General features: G+C 37.1%; 1 protein-coding gene across 7 annotated transcripts in view; it reads left to right on the top strand.

Moving 5' to 3' along the window:
• The window catches only part of PARG (poly(ADP-ribose) glycohydrolase), a 141345-nt gene that overhangs the window by 6502 nt on the left and 115418 nt on the right, over nucleotides 1-19425 (top strand). For all 7 annotated transcript variants that reach the window (XR_013994939.1, XM_081073532.1, XM_081073531.1 and 4 more), the window contains exons 3-7: nucleotides 254-1240; nucleotides 2192-2379; nucleotides 7919-8037; nucleotides 8163-8246; nucleotides 15918-15992. Coding sequence is in view for 6 of the 7 variants with exons in the window: in XM_081073532.1 (XP_080929658.1) it covers nucleotides 254-1240; nucleotides 2192-2379; nucleotides 7919-8037; nucleotides 8163-8246; nucleotides 15918-15992 (1453 nt within the window). In the remaining variant the exon portion in view is untranslated. The remainder of the gene's footprint in view (nucleotides 1-253; nucleotides 1241-2191; nucleotides 2380-7918; nucleotides 8038-8162; nucleotides 8247-15917; nucleotides 15993-19425) is intronic.

Here is a 19425-nt window from a genome sequence, read left to right as displayed (position 1 = left end):
GCTGGAAAGACTGCACAGGAAGTGAGTAATTTTAACACTTCATTCTGGCGGGTACTTGTTAGGCACATAGTTAGGGGAAGGGCATTATAGGTGTATGTGCAAAGTCATTGAGTCATGCTACGTGCTTTAGTATCACAAGTAGTTTAATTATTGCTGTGACATTGTGGGAATGTGGTTGGGTAAGTGGTTTTTACATCATAAGTTCTTTATCATAAGTTCTGTTGTATCATTAGTTCTTTCTATTTTCTTGTAGTTTGCCTAGTAAAGAAAACAACAATACAAGAGTAGAGTCCATGATGAGTTCTATACAAAAAGATAACTTTTATCAACATAACATGGAAAAATTAGAAACTGTTTCTCAGCTAAGTATTGATACATCACCAGTTGAAAAAAGTATACAGTATTTGAACCAGCATCAGACTGCAGCTATGTGTAAGTGGCAAAATGAAGGGAAACATACAGAGCAGCTTTTGGAAAGTGAACCTCCAGCAGTAACTCTGGTACCAGAACAGTTCAGTAATGCTAACGTTGATCAGTCACCCCAAAATGATGATCACAGTGACACAGATAGTGAGGAAAGTAGAGACAATCAACAATTTTTTATACCCGTAAAGCTTGCAAATACAAAGCAGACTACAGAAGATGAACAGGCCAGAGAAGCCAGAAGCCACCAGAAGTGCAGCAAGTCTTGTCATCTTGTGGAAGACTGTGCAGGTTGTCAGCAGGAGGAGATAGATGTGGTACCAGAGAGTCCCTTGTCAGACATTGGCTCTGAGGATGTCAGTACTGGACTGAAAAATGCCAACAAGTTGAGTAGACAGGAAAGTAGTCTAGGAAATTCTCCTCCATTTGAGAAAGAAAGTGAGCCTGAGTCACCGATGGATGTAGATAATTCCAAAAATAGTTGTCAGGACTCAGAAGCAGATGAAGAGACAAGTCCAGGTTTCGATGAACAAGAAGATAGCAGTTCCTCCCAAACAGCAAATAAACCTTCAAGGTTCCAAGCAAAGGAAGCCGACCCTGAATCAAGGAAATGGTGCTCTGCTAAGGGAGGTGAAATTCAATTGCATTTCCAGTTTGAAGGAGGAGAGAGTCGTGCTGGAATAAATGATTTAAACGCCAAACTGCCTGGAAGTACTTCTAGCCTGAATGTAGAATGCAGAAATTCCAAGCAACAGGGGAAAAAGGATTCTAAAATCACAGATCATTTCATGAGAATGCCGAAAGCAGAGGAAAAAAGGTAGTTTTTGGCCTCAGGAGTATCTCCAATAGTGTAATGTGTTTTATAATTTTGTAAGGGGGGTTTGACAAATTTATGTTTTACACCGAAGCAAAGAAACAGTAGGGTTTCTTGATAACTATTTATGTTGAATTTAAACCTAGACTCAGAGTTTTAAATTTCAAAAAGGTCAGAAACAGAAAACCAATAAATAAATATTATTAGTAAGATTTTTAGTTTCATGAACTTCCTTCTGAAATTTATGTGAATTATCAGAACATAAAAATATTTGATTGGTAGTAGCTACTGTTTTTTAGCCATTTTCCTAGGCCATTGTATACTGCATTTTCTCTAATGCTCTGACGGGCAGGCAGGTGGTATTGTACTCACTTCACAAATGAGAAAACTGAAATTTGGGTTAGAGAATTCACTGAAATTATGTCATTGGTGGGTGGTAATGCTGGGGTTTAAATCCCAGTCTGTCTAATTACAAAAAAAAAAAAAAAATATATATATATATATATATATATATATATATATATATATAAATTACATTTTTGCAATTATCTCATATGGACTCTTAAAGCCCACTCTGTAATTTCTGTGATTTTTTTTCCTAGTAAGCATGTCATAATAAGTTCACATCATTGAAAATTACTGCCTAGAGTCCTGAGAAGTAGCTGATACTATGAACTATGACTCATTTGTCAAGCTCATATTGTTACATGGTCTTTTTTCAGAAAGTGATTTATGTGTGTTTGGAAATTTCTTCCACGGACTATTGAAAATAAGCTCTTGAAACTCTTGGGTTTTACTATACGCTCTATAAGATTTTTTTGTTTGTTTTTGGTAATTACCAAGGAGGGAGAACAAACTTGGCACATTTAAAAAAATAACATTCTGGGTAAGTTTTGTATTGTGTATTATTAAATGAATTTAAGCAGTGACTGAATACTTTTGTTTTGACCTTAGAAAAGAACAATGTGAAATCAAGCATCAAAGAACAGACAGGAAGATCCCTAAATACATTCCACCTCACCTTTCTCCAGATAAGAAATGGCTTGGAACTCCTATTGAAGAGATGAGAAGAATGCCTAGCTGTGGGATTCAGCTGCCTCTCTTGAGACCTTCTGCCAATCACACAGTAACTATTCGGGTAGGTATTACCTCTCACCTATAAAGAGAGAAGATTAAGTCTTGATTTCTTGTGATACTATTGTTAATGTGAAAAACAGACCGAGGTCTAAAAAGTGCTTCTTTTTCTGCATGTAAGAGGTGTGATCAACGAATATGGTGAATGTTTAAATTGAAAAAAAATTTATTACAGTAAAAGAAACATTGCCATTAATCCCCCTCAAAATACTTCTCCTTGCTTTGAACACACTTATCCCATTGTTCTTGCCACTTTCTGAAGCAGTTCTGGAAGTTCTCTTTTCGTGAGTGTCTTCAGTTGTGCTGTTGTGTCTGCCTCGATGTCCTGAGTCATTTTGACTTTGGGGAAGAGCCAGAAGTTGCGCGGTGTCAGATCTAGTGAATAAGGTGGATGAGGACACACTGTAATGTTTTTATTTGAGAAAATTGCTGTATACCAGAAGCAATGTGTGGCATGGAGAGTTGTCATGGTGGAGGATGAAGTAAAGATACTCATGAAAGAGAACTGCTTCAGAAAGTGGCAAGAACGATGGGATAGGTGTGTTCAAAGCGAGGGGGAGTATTTTGAGAGGGATTAATGGCAATGTGTCTTTTACTGTAATACATTTTTAAAATTTAAATGTTCACCGTATCTTTTGATCACACCTCATATAAGGTATAGAGACATCTACAGAATGTAGAAATATGATAGCTTACTTAATACTATATTTAACAAATCTGTAACATGAATCATTGTCAGCTGATGAAGAAACTGGAATTTTCTATAATTTTAAGAAAATTCATTGGATTCTCTTGTTAAAAATATTTAATTGACAGTATTTATTAACACTACATGTTAAGTATTGGGTTGGTCTCTAAAATTCAAAGTTGTATGTTTTCAGGATCCTCAAATAATTCTCCAGTTTTGCCTTCTTTTCTGAGCTTTAGATTCTTCTAGATATTTCCATCACTGTTCCATAGGTATCTCAAACTCAACATGTCTAAAACCTACCTCATTTTTAAAATTATAGTTAAATATACATAATATAAAATTTGCCATTTTAACCATTTTAAAATGTATGTTTCAGTGGCATTAAGTACATTCATAATGTTATGCAAGCATTGCCACTCTCCATTTTCAGAAATTTTCCATTATCCCACACAGAAACTTGGTACCTCCTAAACAATAACTTCCCATTCCTGGCAAGCTGCTGGAAACCTCTTTTATTCTTTCTGTGGGTTCTTTTTTTAAACTACAGTTTTATTGAGGTATATAAAACTTACCCATTTTAAGTGCTCAACTCAATTCAGTAATATTTAGTGAATTTACTCAGTTAGATAACCATTACCATAATCCAATTTTAGCAGATTTACATCACACATTGGATAGTTTTTTGGTTTTTTTTTTATTGGGGAATTTTGGGGAACAGTGTGTTTCCCCACGGCCCATCAGTTCCAAGTCATTGTCCTTCAATTTAGTTGTGGAGGGCGCAGCTCAGCTCCAAGTCCAGTCATGGTTTTCAGTCTTAGTTGCAGGGGGTGCAGCCCATCATCCCATGTGGTAATTGAACTGGCAACCTTGTTGTTGAGAGTTCCTGGTCTAACCAACTGAACCATCCGGCCGCCTTGGATAGTTTTAAATAGTCATCTCATTGATTAGTCACACTGTTACTAGATTTTACAGGGACTACTTTAAAAAATCCCTTTTATGGTACAACTTAGTCTAGATGTGATTAAATATATTGAAGTACAGAATTCTTTAGCGTGGTTAGAGATAGAAGTGATGTTTAGCAGGGTGGTGGGGTTTGAGCTGAGCTCAAAAAGATGAGCAGAAATTTCTGAAGTGGAGTTAGTAAGGCAAGAGAGTTCCAGACAGATACATAACCTATGTAAGAAAAGGCTGTGTAGTTGAAAAATATGTTTAGGAATGGAAAACATTTGGTTTGCCAGAGCTTAGAATTTGGATGGGAAATGGTGGAAGAAAAGGCTTGAAATGTGGATTGGGTTCAAATCAGAGAGGGCTTCAGGAGCCAGGAACTACACTTGACTCTGTAGGTTTTGGAAATCATTAAAATGTGTGTGCAGACAATAGTTGTGCTGCAGCAAGAGTAATCAGACCACTGTATGTAAAAAAAAACAAAAGAGAAAAAAATTGAAGTGAGGATCACTTCAGTTTTACATTACCAGGGAAAGGTAAGAGCTCAGATAAGCGATGAGACAGTAATTATCAAATTGTACTGCATGGAAATGGTTCAGAGGTTCTTTTGAAAGTGTACCCGTTTCTTTCCTAAATTATAATTTTAACCAGTAATACAAAAACTAACAAACAATTTGAAATTGTGTTTGTTAGTTCAAATTTGAAATTTGAAAATGCTTGATACCACCTTTTAAACAGCAGATTTACCAAGAGAAGTCATTTTTGTGCAGACCATAGAATCAAGGTTCTCTTGCCACTGCTGTTTAACTGAAGAATTTCCTTAACATCAAAATAACAATTAAGAAAATTACCATTTGCTACTATTTAGGTGAGTAGGGTTTTCTTAACAATGTGTAAGAGGTATAAATGTGAATTAAATAGTTACTTTAGCTGTCATCCTTAACTCCCAATTTCAAATTTTGTACTTCTTAAAACAGTCATCCTCATTTATTGATGTTAGAGTAAGTAAAAATTATTGTAAAAATTTTATTTATTAAAACAGCTTTCATTTGATTTTAATGATTTCATGTCAGATTTCTTTTTTTTTTTTTTAAAGATTTTATTGGGGAAGGGGAACAGGACTTTATTGGGGAACAGTGTGTACTTCCAGGCCTTTTTTCCAACTCAAGTTGTCCTTTCAGTCTTAGTTGTGGAGGGCTCAGCTCAGCTCCAGGTCCAGTTGCCGTTGCTAGTTGCAGGGGGCACAGCCCACCATCCCTTGCAGGAGTCGAACCGGCAACCATGTGGTTGAGAGGACGCGCTCCAACCAACTGAACCATCTGGGAGCTCAGCAGCAGCTCAGCTCAAGGTGCCCTGTTGAATCTTAGTTGCAGGGGGCGGAGCCCACCATCCCTTGCAGGACTCGAGTTGTTGAACCAGCAACCTCGTGGTTGAGAGCCCACTGGCCCATGTGGGAATCGAACTCCTCAGCCTTCGGAATTAGGAGCAGTGAGCTCCAACCGCCTGAGCCACCGGGCCGGCCCTCATGTCAGATTTCTTAAAGAAAAAACAATTCTATTTTAAAAAGTTTGAAAATCACTGAGATAGGGTAATGGTGGAAATAAAAAAGGAGAAAATAGATGGTTGCACTGTTTTGAGGTAAAACTGATAGGACATGGTGAATTCTTAAATAGTGGGCGATACAGGAAAAAGAGGTATTGCTAGTGTATGTAAAATTAAGACACCCACAAAGAAAACTCAGAGGATCCTATACAATCGTTACTTAATCTCTATAATTATTGTTTATTTATTTGTTAAAAATCTTTTTAAAATTCCTTATTACAAAAGTAATGCAGTCATTGTAAAAAAAAATGCAACTATTATGTAAAAGTATAAAACTCAGAAAACCTGTCTCTTAGTCCTGTTGCCAGTTTTAATAATTTGGTGTATTTTCTTGTAGATTGTTTTTCCTGAATATGGTAATATATATGTGTAATTAATTGTTACTATTAGTAAGTTAACAGTCCTTAGTTATATTTCTAAGATGCCAGGTATTAATAGTTACAGAATTTGAATAAAATAAAGCTGATATTTCGCATTAGAAATGTAAGGCAATCTGAAATGCATGGACATGACGTTCAGTGCTTGATTATCTATAAACACGTGGATGAACACACATAAACATACATACACGCACATAGATGCACACACATCACCACATGCACATCCTCACATTCAGACACAATGTGCGTGCATACACGCGTACACGCACATAGATGCACACACATCACCACATGCCTGTACTCATGTTCAAACACACAATGCACGCACACACACACAAAGTATATTCTCATATGTGCAAGCTGGACTGGTACCTGTTTTATCACCTCAGATTATGTGGAACAACTTTACAAAATCACCTCTGGGGTCTCCATCTGGAGGTGAAAATATTTTCAGCGTAATTGATGACTCAGCCACTTTTGACCATTCTTTTCCTCCTTGGAATATTCTCATCCTTTGGCTTCAATGACACCATGTAATCCTAGTTTTCTTCCTACCTCCTTAGTCACTTTTTATGTTCCTTTAGCTCTTCTTCTCTGTGTGGCCATTCCCCAAGGCTTTCTCACACATCCACTTTTCTTCTCACTCTCTCTCTGGGTAGTTTCATTCACAGTTATGGTTTTAATAGTCACCTATATAGATGGTCTGCAATGTAGTTCTCTTGAGTTGCAGACTTTTTATGAAGCTGCCTATTTGACAGTCTTTCTTTTCATAAGCTGTTCCCTTTTTAAGGAATAATCTTCCTTTCCCCCTTTTCCTGGTTAAGTTCTTTTTATCCTTTAGAGTTCAGCTCAATTGTCACTTCTCTATGTGCACAAGTTAAGCTAAAATTGTCTAGAATAGCTTCTCTTAACACCACGAACTTCTTGTTCATAGCGTATTACAGTTGAAATATTTATGTGATTATTTGATTATCTGCAATGAAGTACTGATTCCTGCTACAACATGGATAAATGTTGAAAACATTATGCTAAGTGAAGAGGCCAGATACAAAAAGCCATGTATTGTATTATTCCATTTATATGAAATGTCCAGAATAGGCAAAATGTAAAATTTTTATGTTTTAAAGTATCTCCTTCCTCAAACATTGATTGAATGCTCATTATAAGTAGCAAATGTGAATATATGCACATATGTGTATATTTACATATATATATATATATATAAATACACACACACACACACACACACAATGTACATATAAAAATACATGCCAGGCTCTGTTATAAATATTCAGAATACAATGTTAATATGGTTATTATTTTCAAGAAATTTAGAGTCTAGTAGGGGAAGGAAACACTAGTGTGCTCTAGTATACTAATCTAATAAAAAATAGGAGGGAATAAACTACTGCCTTTTAAAAAGTTTCTGAAGACTTCTTAGAGGAAATGAAAATTGGGCTGAGCATTGAAGGTGAAATTAGATGTTTAACCAGATAGTGTTTGGGTAAGAGGAGAAGTTTCAAACTGGGAACATCATTTGGAATCAGTATAGGCAGAGGGGAGCCATATCAGAAGCCTGGGAATACTTGAGAAAGATAATGTTATTTCCAAGTGACATAAGAGTTTAAGGGGGATGATGTTCTGGGAGCAGACGGAGTTAGGGAAAGGGAGGGATAGAAAGCTGTTGGCAGAAATTCAGGCAAGGGATGAGGACCAGGCTCCTAGAGAGATTGGAGGTAGAATGCCCAGGACGTGGTGACTTGGAAACTGATTAAATGGAGATCAGGGGTGGGAACAGCTGAAGATTTCTTGTCTAGGAGCTGGTATTTTATAGCATTTGCTTTGGCTGCTTGATTTGGATTCTTTTGTAGACAATACACCTAGTTTTTATGCACTTACAGTTTTCTTGCTAACCTCTATTTCAGGTAGATCTTTTGCGAGCAGGAGAAGTTCCTAAACCTTTTCCAACACATTGTAAAGATTTGTGGGACAACAAGCATGTTAAGATGCCTTGTTCAGAACAAAACTTGTACCCTGTGGAAGATGAGGTAAGAACAAATCTCATGTTCTTTTAGTATCTGATCTAGTACAGTACATTCTTACTTGACTCCTGATTCTATGATGTGGGAGATCCTTGAATAGCTTCCTCATTTATTTTTCCTTTTCCTCAAAGAATGGTGAGCGAACTGCAGGGAGCAGATGGGAGCTGATTCAGACTGCACTTCTCAACAAATTCACACGACCCCAAAACCTGAAGGTGTGTTCTTTTTGTTATTGCCTCCTACAGGCCTTGTGTCTCCTCCCTCAAAGACATTTTTTGATCTCTAGTGGACTTGGATAATGGCATTATTTATATGCAATGTGCTTGCTTCCTGAGGAACTGTTTTCAGAGACATTCTTGGTTTCCATCTATCACTAAGAAAATGAGTAGAAGTATTGAGAGTTGTAAATGACTTGCCAGGGGCCTCACAGAATAATTTGGAGAACCAGGAATAAGACCTCTGTTTCTTTTTTTAAAAAGATTTTATTGGGGGAATGGGAACAGGACTTTATTGGAGAACAGTGTGTACTTCCAGGACTTTTTTCCCAAGTCAAGTTGTTTTTTCAATCTTAGTTGTGGAGTGTATCGTTCAGGTTCAAGTTGTTTTCCTTTCAGTCTTAGTTGTGGAGGGCTCAGCTCAGCTCCAGGTCCAGTTGCTGTCACTAGTTTCAGGGGGCGCTGCCCCCCATCCCGTGCGGGAGTCGAGGAATCGAACTGGCAACCTTGTGTTTGAGAGCCCATACTCCAACCAACTGAGCCATCTGGGAGCTCAGCAGCAGCTCAGCTCAAGGTGCTGTGTTCAATTCTAGTTGCAGGGGGCGCTGCCCACCATCCCTTGAGGGACTCGAGGGGTTGAACTGGCAACCTTGTGGTTGAGAGCCCACTGGCCCATGTGGGAATCGAACTGGCAGCCTTCGGAGTTAGGAGCGTGGAGCTCTAACCGCTTGAGCCACTGGGTCTGCCCAGACCTCTGTTTCTTGATTCCACATTCAATTTCCTTTGGTCCAGGCTTCTCTTTTATTTTTGTTTCAGAATTGTCATGTTTCCGAAATGTCTTTAAAAATAAATGAGGAAAGAATTATGACTTCAGCAATATTTGCCTTAAGGGAAGCTGAGTTTCCTAATGATTAAAGTATACATTAAGCATTCTTTTTTTTATTGCTTTTAATATAGCTTCTAGCAGTTTAATAATTTGTTCTTATATTTTGGCAGTAATTTATTTTTGATTTTTTAAATATTTAAGACTGTAAGGGCAATCATGAGATTGCTTTTCTGGTAGCTAAAATATTGGTGATATACGTTTATTTTTGGCACTACAGCTATTTAAACTTCTAAAGTTTTTCTAATCTTTTTTAATAATTTTATTTTGCAATTAGAGGGACATACAATATTATATTAGTTTCAGGTGTACAACGTAGTGATTAGTCATTTATATAACTTTCGAGGCGATCCCCGCAATAAATCCAGTACCCATCTGACACTATATATAGTTATTACAATATTACTGACTATATTCCTTATGCTATACTTTACATCCCCGTGACTATTTTGTAGCTACTAACTTGTACTTCTTGAACCTTTCCCCTTTTTCAAACACTGCCCAGCCCCGCTCTGAGCTGGTAACCATCAAAATGTTCTGTGTATTTATGAGTTTGTTTCTGTTTTGTTTATTTCTTTATTTTTTTCTTTAGATTCCACACATAAGTGAAATCATACGACATTTGTCTTTATCTGTCATATGTAAGGGTCTTGTTTTCTTATCCATTCAGCCATCCTCGTCTTTTAAGTGGAGCAGTTAATCCATTTACATTTAAAGTAATTATCGATAGATAATGCAGTTTTTGCCATTTTATTATTCATATATTTGATCAGTTGTTTGTTTTGTGTTTTTTTTTTTGTCTTATACAAGTTCATCTAACATTCCTTGTAATTGGTTTGGTGTTGGTGAACTCCTTTAGCTTTTTCTTCTCTGGAAAGCTCTTTATCTGTCCTTTGATTCTAAATAATAGCTTTGCTTGGTAGAGTAATCTTGGATGTAGGTCCTTGCTTTTCATCACTTTGAATATTTCATGCCAATCCCTTCTTACTGCAAAGTTTCTGTTGAGAAATCAGTTTACAATCTTATGGGAGCTCCCACGTAGGTAACTAACTACTTTTCTCTTGCTGCTTTTAAGATTCTCTCTTTCTCTTTTTAATTATGATGTGTCTTTGGTGTGGGCCTCTTTGGGTTCTTCTTCATTAGTAGTCTCTGTGCTTCCTGGGCTTGTATGTCTGTTTCTGTCACCAGATTAGGGAAGTTTTTAGTCATTATTTCTTCACATAGGTATTCAGTTTCTTGCTCTCTCTATTCTCCTTGGTACATGCTTAATGTTTTCTTAGAGGCCCCTTAAACTCTCCTCATTTTTTCGGATTATTTTATTTATTTATTTATTTTTGCTGTTCTGTTTGGGTGTTTTCTGCTACCTTAACTTTTAAATCTCTGATTCGATCCACTGCTTCATCCAATCTGTTGATTCCCACTAATGTATTCTTCATTTCATTTATTTTATTCTTCATTTCTGACTGGTTGTTTTTTATGTTTTCTATCACCATTTTTCTGTTTCCTCTTTCTTGAAGTTCTCCCTGAGATCATTGAGCATGCTTATAGCCAGTGTTTTGAGCTCTGCATCTAGTAGATCGCTTGTCTCCATTTTACTTAGTTCTTTTTCTGGAGCTTTGTTCTGTTCTTTCATTTGGGACATGTTTCTTGGCCCATTTTGGCTGCCTCCCTGTGTTTGTTTCTGTGTATTAGGTAGAGCTGCTATGTCTCTCAGTCTTAATAGAGTAGCCTTATATAGCAGGTGTCCTGTGTGACCCAGTGGCACAGTCTCCTTGGTCACCTGAGTTGTGTGCTCCAGGTGTGTCCTTTGTGTGGGTTGTCTGTGCCCTCATGTTGCAGTTGAGCCTTGGTTGCTATTTGCACATCAGTAGAGGACTGGTTGTGACTACAGTGGAGGAACTATTGTCCAGGGGCTGATCCTATGGAGCAGGATTTGCTTTAGCAGGACTCTGTTGCGTGTCCAGTGTGCCCTTTGGGTGTGTCTCCTGTGGAGGCGGCTAGGTGGTGTTCCAGCTTGGTCTGCAGCCAGCTGCCACGCATGCCGACCCCAGGGCCTCCTCTGAGGAGCCCCACCAAGGAGCAAGCCAAGTTCAGCCAAAGTCTGTGTTCTGCCTTGGGTCGTCTGACATGAGCCACAAAGCAATCTGCAGATGGCAACCACTGCTCTGTGCTTGGAGGTGCGTGGGAGAGGTCAAGGTGTGAACCGAGGCCAACTTCTGGGCTTGGGGCTGCTTAGCAAGAGGTACAGGGCTCTGTGAGGCCACAATATGCTTGTTTGGGTCTTGTGAATGTGGAAAGATTTTAGGAAAGTCTGCCGCATGACACAATACAGGCTGTTTATATGGCAAAGCCACTGGAAGCGACTTGAGTGGGTTTCCAAGTGTGTTGGGCACCGTCTCAGGGAATCACCATGGTGAGGTGAATCGTGTTAGCTTGGTTGAGGGGGACTGAGATATGGCAGCTGCCTTCATCTGCACGCCAGGATGGGGGAGGGCTCAGTAAAGAAATAATGGCTTCTTCCACACTTTTATCTGTGAGAAAGCTGCTCCTCCAGCTTTTGCTCTGAAGCCAGAAAACTCAGTTCCTCCCTGTAGGTACCTGGCACCTGTCAAGCTGCTGTCCCAGTGCTGGAGCTCACAGCGAGTGAGTCGGTCTGTGCGCGGGCCCTTTAAGAGGAACGCCTGGAGCTCCAGCCGCCCTCCGTCTTCCTCGGCCACCATCTCTGCTGGTTTTCCCAGCCAGAGTTATGGGGACTCCCCGCACTGGAACTTTGGACTGAGGAGCCTGGTGTCGGGCTGGGACCTCTTGCTCCAATGGGGGGCCTCCACAGCCGAAATATTTCTCCCCATTTTTAATTGCCACATGCAGGTGTGTGACAGCTCGTTCCACGTTTCCACCCCTCCTACCAGTCTCGAGGTGGCTTCTTCCTTATATCCTTAGCTGTAGGACTTCTCTTCGGCTAGACTTCAGGCAATTCTCAGTGATAGTGCTTCTGTAGTTTAGTTGGTAGTTTTGATGTGGCTGTGAGAGGAGGCAAGTGCAGGGTTTACCTACCCACCCCACCATCTTGACAGGAAATCAACTTTTAACGGTTTTATAACTACAAACTGTAACAGGTATTTCTACATTTCCGTGAAAATGGGTTTCATTTTCTTTGAGACACTTATTTTGTTGTGTACAGTTTCTCAGGTTTTATGCTCTTTCCATTTATAGTTACAGTTTATTCTTAAACTCTCTATACCTTTTTATAGCTCCTGTTTTTTTTCTTAACATGAAAGATGTTGGTATATTGTACCATAATGTATTTTGACAGTTTTATTCCTTAGAGACAGTGTTTCTCAATCTTGTAATGTACTCCTTAAAATGAGAGAAATTCTCAGGATCTGACAGAATTTACTTATTCTTAGTATAAAATTAATTACATGTGTACTAACATAAAACTAAATATAAACTCTTTATACTTACTTTGTACGGCTATATCAATTTGTTTTTTTCTATTTTAAGCCTTACGAGTTGTGTTCATTATCATAGTGAAAACAGTTGGTAGTCACTATTCCCTTTTTGCACAGAAGTTTTTTTAACCACTGATTTAAACCCCCAGTTAGTATGCTGAGAAACTACAAAATACTATATAAAGAAAATACAAAATTTTTCATTTTGTATTATATTTACTACTTTTCTTATTAATCACAAACAGTTGGTGAATCTTGGTAGATGCAAAGTTGGAATCTGTATGCAGAACGTCAGCTTGCAGATAAACATGATAGTGACCACTTTGGTACCAATTTTTTATAATTTGATATTCCTGTACTGCGGTGTATCTTAGGATGGCTTAATCTTTCCTTCAGTTTAATCTACTGAAAGTACCAGCCTTCATTCCTATGGTGTGTTGTCTTTTGGCCATTTATTCTAAAACCACACTTAAAAAGTCACAAACACCAAAGTAGGCCACCCAAGAATACCTTCCAGACTCTATTTGAGAAACACTGCCTAAGGGTCGTTTTGGCCTTATATACAGGATTATTTAAGCATTTTCCTATTTTTTCTTTAAACTTAAATGCCGAATAATCATAGTGTTCTCTAATAAATTACATCGCTCACTCACCTCTAGCAGTTCCTTAGTGCACCACGATTACTTTAGAAAGGGATAATTGCTTTAGTCTGAATTTCCCTTTTTTTGTTTATTTTACGGTAGATTCTGTAGAACAGAGTAATCCATCGAGATTTTCTTCTATCTGCTTATGATAGTTGTTTCCTTTGCTGTAAGAACACTGTGAGAGGGAGGGGAAAACATTAAATCCCTAATATATAAATATATAAAATAATCCTTTTGCTCTTTTTCTGCATTTGGTGTTGATTTAAGAGGGATTAAAAATGTTAAAAGTTTAAAATAGGAGCAGTGTCCTCAAAGGTTGATTTACACAGTAATATTTTTATAGATGATGTGTCTGGTAATTTGCAAAGAATGGACTTCTTTGTGTTTTAGTTAATGGTGCTCTTATGAATTATGCACTTTAAAAAAACCCTCACTCAGTAGTTGATAGTTAAGGACACAGACTAGCATCCAGTTTTTCTAATGATAGGAGACCTACCTCATAGTAGACTATTTTGGAGACTTGAAGACTGAAGTAAAAGTAAATAGTAATAGTTAGGAGTTAATGCTAATTAGAAAGCCCCATTACATAATTAAAGTCTAAATGCCATTTAAAATGTTTTTCCTTACCAACTTTGAGGAATAATTTACATATAAGAAAGTGCATCCTTTTAAGGTATGTGATTTGTTGACGCTTGACATTTGCATGCACCCATGAAGGTCCCACTACATTCAAGACACAGACCATTCCTGTCACGGCAGAGATCCCTCTTGACCTTTGTGGTTGACTCTTCTTTCTGCACTGGCCCCACACAACTGTTGATCTGCTTTTTAAACTATAGATTAGTTTATATTTTACATGAATGGAATCATACAGTGTGTGTGCTAGTGTGTTTGGCTTCTTTCACCGAGAATGAAGGCTTTCAATATTTATCCATGTTGCTGAGTGTATCACTGTTTTTCTTCAGTATTTTCAGTATATGCATTGTTTATCCATTCACCTGTTGATAGACACTGCTATTTTAATACTTTGTGTGAGGTTCTGAAATCAGTTACAAGTGATTAGGAAAAAAAAAAAATCCTTAAAATCTTTTTTTTCCCTGATGGAAAATTTTATATTATGGCTATGAGAGAAAAATAAAAACTTCTTTTGCCATGCTATTTTATGGTTGATACTTTTTTTCCCTTTTTGAAAGAACTTGGATATCCCCCGATTCCAAGTAAATAATGTACATTTTGTTGGCTCATTTTTTAACCAAGATGCTTGGTAATTATTTATATGGCATGAAGTGTTTTTCAGGAAACTCTTTGGCAGTGTTAATTTTGTAAAACTTTTTTAATGATGAGGAAATTTGGAAGATTTATAGTAATAATTTGTTTTTCAGATTTATATACACCTTCAGTAAAATTTTGGGGTGTGTATTATGAATATTAACAATTGTTTATAAATTCTACATATTTATTACTTTATTAATATAATGTGTAAATTATAAAATATAATCATAGAAATTTAAAAGGATGTGATGAAGTATAATTGTAAATCTTAGTTTTTTCTGCATAGCTAATGGATTGTCTTATGTATATTCCACCCTGGTGTTAGAAAAACAAAATTCACCTGAGTAAATTTTAAAGCTCTTACTGGTATTATTCAGTGATTCATGAATTTGGGTAGTATCCCATCTAGCAGATAGAAAGGAACCCTCGGGAGCTGTACAAAATAAAGATTTTTTTTTAAGGAAGAAGGAAGCATGAACCATGATGTTATACTAGCAAAAGGTGGGTTTGTTGTTACAAGTTTACTTCCTTTAGGGGATGGCAGGGGTCTGTTGTGTTGATTGCCTCACTAGTACCGACCAGGTGATTTCTGATTGATGGGATTAAGATTCCATTTAGAAGATTCCATTAATTAGAAGAGCTGAAACTGCGATTAGTCATATTTGGGTGATAAGGGGTTTAGCATAAGCAACTCCAATTTGAACCTGTTGTCTTGTTTTTAACACAGGTAACCACATATAAAGTACTGTTTATTCAGACAGTTAAATATTTGACCAGTAGATGGCGTATTATTTTGACTTCATTCTACATAAATCTGTATGTAGTTTATGTGAACTGTTGGGAGAGGATAACCATTAATATGTAGCTTATAAAAATAGCTGATAATAAAGGAAAAGAGACCACTGTATGCTTTAGGACAGTGTCCTCAATCTTTTTTTTACTATTACGCTCTCCAGCAGGAATGCTTTTTAGACATTTTTTCCCCTAATTTACTCTTCCCATGAAAATTTCATACTACAAATATACTATATATGTATTTGTACATATTGAATCATACTACATATATATGTATATATATACCTTTTGATGGCCAGAAATCATAATATTTAAATTTTTTATCTCCAGGATCCTATTTTTGTCCAGTTGGAATATGTCATCTCTGTTTAGAATGCATACTTTAGAGTAATTATGGTGTTTTTTCACCTATTACTTGACCTTTCTAATCTCATTTTTCTTAAGTGAATAACAAATTAGCATGCCTTCTGTTTGTTCATAGATACTGATGTGGAGTAGTTAATGGTAGGCGGAAGCTTGTCTAGCATTAAGAAATTTACTGGATGTAATTCATAAAGGAGACAGGCTATTCATAGATAATTCATTTGACTGTATCATGAGGGTTCTTTTTCTGCTTTTTCCATAGGATGCTATTTTGAAATACAATGTGGCGTATTCTAAGAAATGGGACTTCACAGCTTTGGTTGATTTCTGGGATAAGGTAAAAAGTATGCTTATTTCCTTAGCTATGAAAATAATATGACAACTCTGTAAGAAAGTTTAAGAAAAGTACCTGTAATTCTGTCACACTAACACGATTATCTTTTATTTTGTGAAAAATATTTCCTGTTGTTTTATATGCATGTTTTAGAAGCTAATTTTGAATTTTGCTTTACTCTCATAATATGCATTTTCTCTTTTATGGTTGTACCATTAGCAGCGTTATCAAAAGCTGTCATGATATTTTACAACTAGATTTTGAGAATTTAATGATTCTCATATTCTCAAACATCTAGGTTGCATCCAGTTTTATTCAGTTCTCAATTACAGTGTAGTAATATCTTTACATATATATGTGTATATATAGGTATACACACACACACACACACACACACACACACACACACACACACACACATATGTAGTCATGTGCTGCTTCACAACTGCTGCTTAACGTCCTGAGAAATGCATCGTTATGCACTGTCCTCACTGTGGGAACATCACAGAGTGCACTTACACAGACCTAGATGGCACAGCCCACTGCTCACCTGGCTGTGTGGTGTAGCCTATCGCTCCTAGGCTACAGGCCTGCACAGCATGTTACTGTACAAACAACACGAGATTAAATCAGCACAAGAGAAACTGATGTGATCAAGAGACGTAAACACAAGATGTGTGAAGCTACTGCTGCTGTAATGACAGGTGCTGTAATGACTTTTTTTATAAGTAAAAAGAGTACGTACACTCTAAAATAATGAGAAATAGCAAGTATTATGTACTTTACATAATTGTACGTACTATACTTTCATACAATTGGCAGTGCAGTAGGTTTATTTGTACCAGTGTCACAACAAACACATGAGTAACACATTGCACTATGATGTCTTTTGGTGATGGATATTTTTTGGTTCTGTTATAATCTTATGGTACCACTGTCATGTATGTGGTCTGTCATTGACTGAAATATCGTTATGCAGCACATGACTATATATGTTTTCCCAAATTTTATATTGTTTCTTTAGGTGATATCCAGAAATTAGATGATGAGGTCAAAGGCCACAAAATTTTATGGCCCTGGATTTATGCTATAAAATCATTTCCCACAGGAAACTAATAATTTAGTATGCCATCAGCAGTGGGTAAGCATACCACTTTCATAGTACTGTTAGAGGAATGAATGGGCATCATCCATTTTGAAGAAATGGCATTATATCTTTTTTAGCATTTTCTTTTGAAATAATGATAGATTCACAAGAAATTGCGAAGAAATGTACATGAGATCCCACGTGCACTTCATTCTGTCTTCCCAATGTCAATCGCTTCAATAAGTGTAATGCAATATCAAAACCAAGAAACCAAGAGCTTATTTAGGTTTTACCATTTATACCTGTACTTATTTGTAAGTGCACTTTTGTAACTGGAGCTTTATGTAATCACCATCACAGTCAAGACACAGAACTGTTCCATCACCACCGTGCTCACTGGTACTGCCCAGTAGAGCCCCACCAACACCCTCGTGATTTCTGGCAACTATTAATCTGTTATCCGTCTCTATAATTATGTTATTTCAAAAAGATTACAATTTGTAACCTTTCAAATTGCCTTTTCTCACTCATAATTCCCTGAAATCCACCAATAGTTTCTTCCTTTTTCTTGCTGAGTAGTATTCCATGTTGTAGATGTATTATAATTTGTTTTACCATACATGCGTTGCAGGATGTTTGGGTTGTTTCCAGTTTGGGGCTGTTACAGCAAATCTGCTGTGTACTGTCATGTGCAGGTTTTGCATGCACCTAAGTTTTTATTTTTCTGGGATAAATGCCTAGAATTGTGATTGTTGAATTATTTGATAAGTGTATTTTTAGTAGTAGAAGAAACTTCCAGTATACTTTTGCTAGGTAAGTAAGTCCCCTCCAAAGAATTATGTTTTTACATACAATCTATTTAAAACATTTTTATAACTTTTCCTCACATTATTTTTAGTCATCTATATTATGTATGCTTTATTTACTAATAATAGAAACTGTAACTGATTTTTGAAATGGAAACATTTTGATTTGTAATTTTTTTCAATATTACGTAATTTTGATTTACCTAATAGAGAATGATTATTGAACTTTGAACATGTCCTATATTTTTTATGTTGGGGCCTTGCCTTCTCCGGCCTTTTTTTTCCGATAAATAACTGAGGTAAATAAGAGAATTGTTATTATTGCTATCATAAGAGAGTAGTTGTGATTTAGAAATAGACTTTCTTTGCCAGAGTGATGGAGTTGGTTCCTGGGAGGGCCGTATAAGCCAGTCATCGTTCTTCCTGCTGTTGCTTGCAGTCGCAGTATGGTGTCCCTCCGTCCCTCTGCACATACCCTCCCCTCCAACTTGCTGCCTCATTTGCTCTGTAATAAGAGACTGATATGCCCACTTCCTCCACTTTTCTCTACTGAAATTCTGTCTACCAGATTCACATTTTCCTGTCCCCTCCAAAATGAGACGTCACCTTTCTTTGAATTTCCATGGCACGTTTTAAAATTTATCTTGTGGCACTTCCTCTCTTTGCCTTTCTTTATTCTTGATGAAATGTTGATGTTCTATAGTACGTTAAAAGTTTCATGGGCAGAGATTGTCTTTCTTAGCTTTTTGTTTCCTATAGCACCAGTGCAATGCCTTACATATAGCGAGTACTTCGAAAGTAGTTATGGCCTGAATTTCACAGGAGATCAGGTAGTTATATTGGTTTTCAGGGTTACCAAGGTCAGAAGAATATTACCTAGAAGTAATGGTTCAAGTTAAAAAAAAACAAACTTGTTATGTTTCTGTTTCCTATCCCCGCTCCTTGCACACGACACACCTAAATACAACAGACTCTTCCTTTTCTGAGCATTTTTAGCTAGTTATATTCCAACATGCTCATCAGTTCATTTCCTGTGACATTACTGTACTTATGATTTGTCTGTCCTCTAGGGCTGCTAGTGACAATACAAAAGAAAGTGGTTGGTTAATTTCATTGTCAGGAATCAGACATTAAGATTATTGTGAATTCTTATAGTTACCTTCTGTTAATTCACAAGAGCCTGAAAATGTGAAAATGCCATTGACAGTGGTATAAATAATACCACCACCACCCCCTTTTTTCCAGAAATGATTTTGATTATCTCACAAAGTATTTGTGAGGCAGCATGAATCACAGCAGTGACTCTCAGATTCATGGTAGACCTGAGTCCTGTGGCGGGCATGTTAAAACACCCCACTCTGAGGTTTTGATTCATAGGTCTGGACTAGGATCTGAGACTGCATTTCTGATTGGTTCCTAGGTGATGCTTCTGCTGCTGGTTCAGGGACCACACTTTGAGAACCACTGGTGGAGACCAGGCATAGAATTAGAAATGAGAACCATGGGTTCTTAGTCTCAACTCTGTGGCCTTGGACAAGCCATG

Source organism: Rhinolophus hipposideros, assembly GCF_964194185.1.
Source record: "Rhinolophus hipposideros genome assembly, chromosome: 15".
Lineage (NCBI taxonomy): Eukaryota > Metazoa > Chordata > Mammalia > Chiroptera > Rhinolophidae > Rhinolophus > Rhinolophus hipposideros.
The sequence above is the reverse complement of the archived record's forward strand: the minus strand, read 5'-3'. Positions and strand labels throughout refer to the sequence as shown.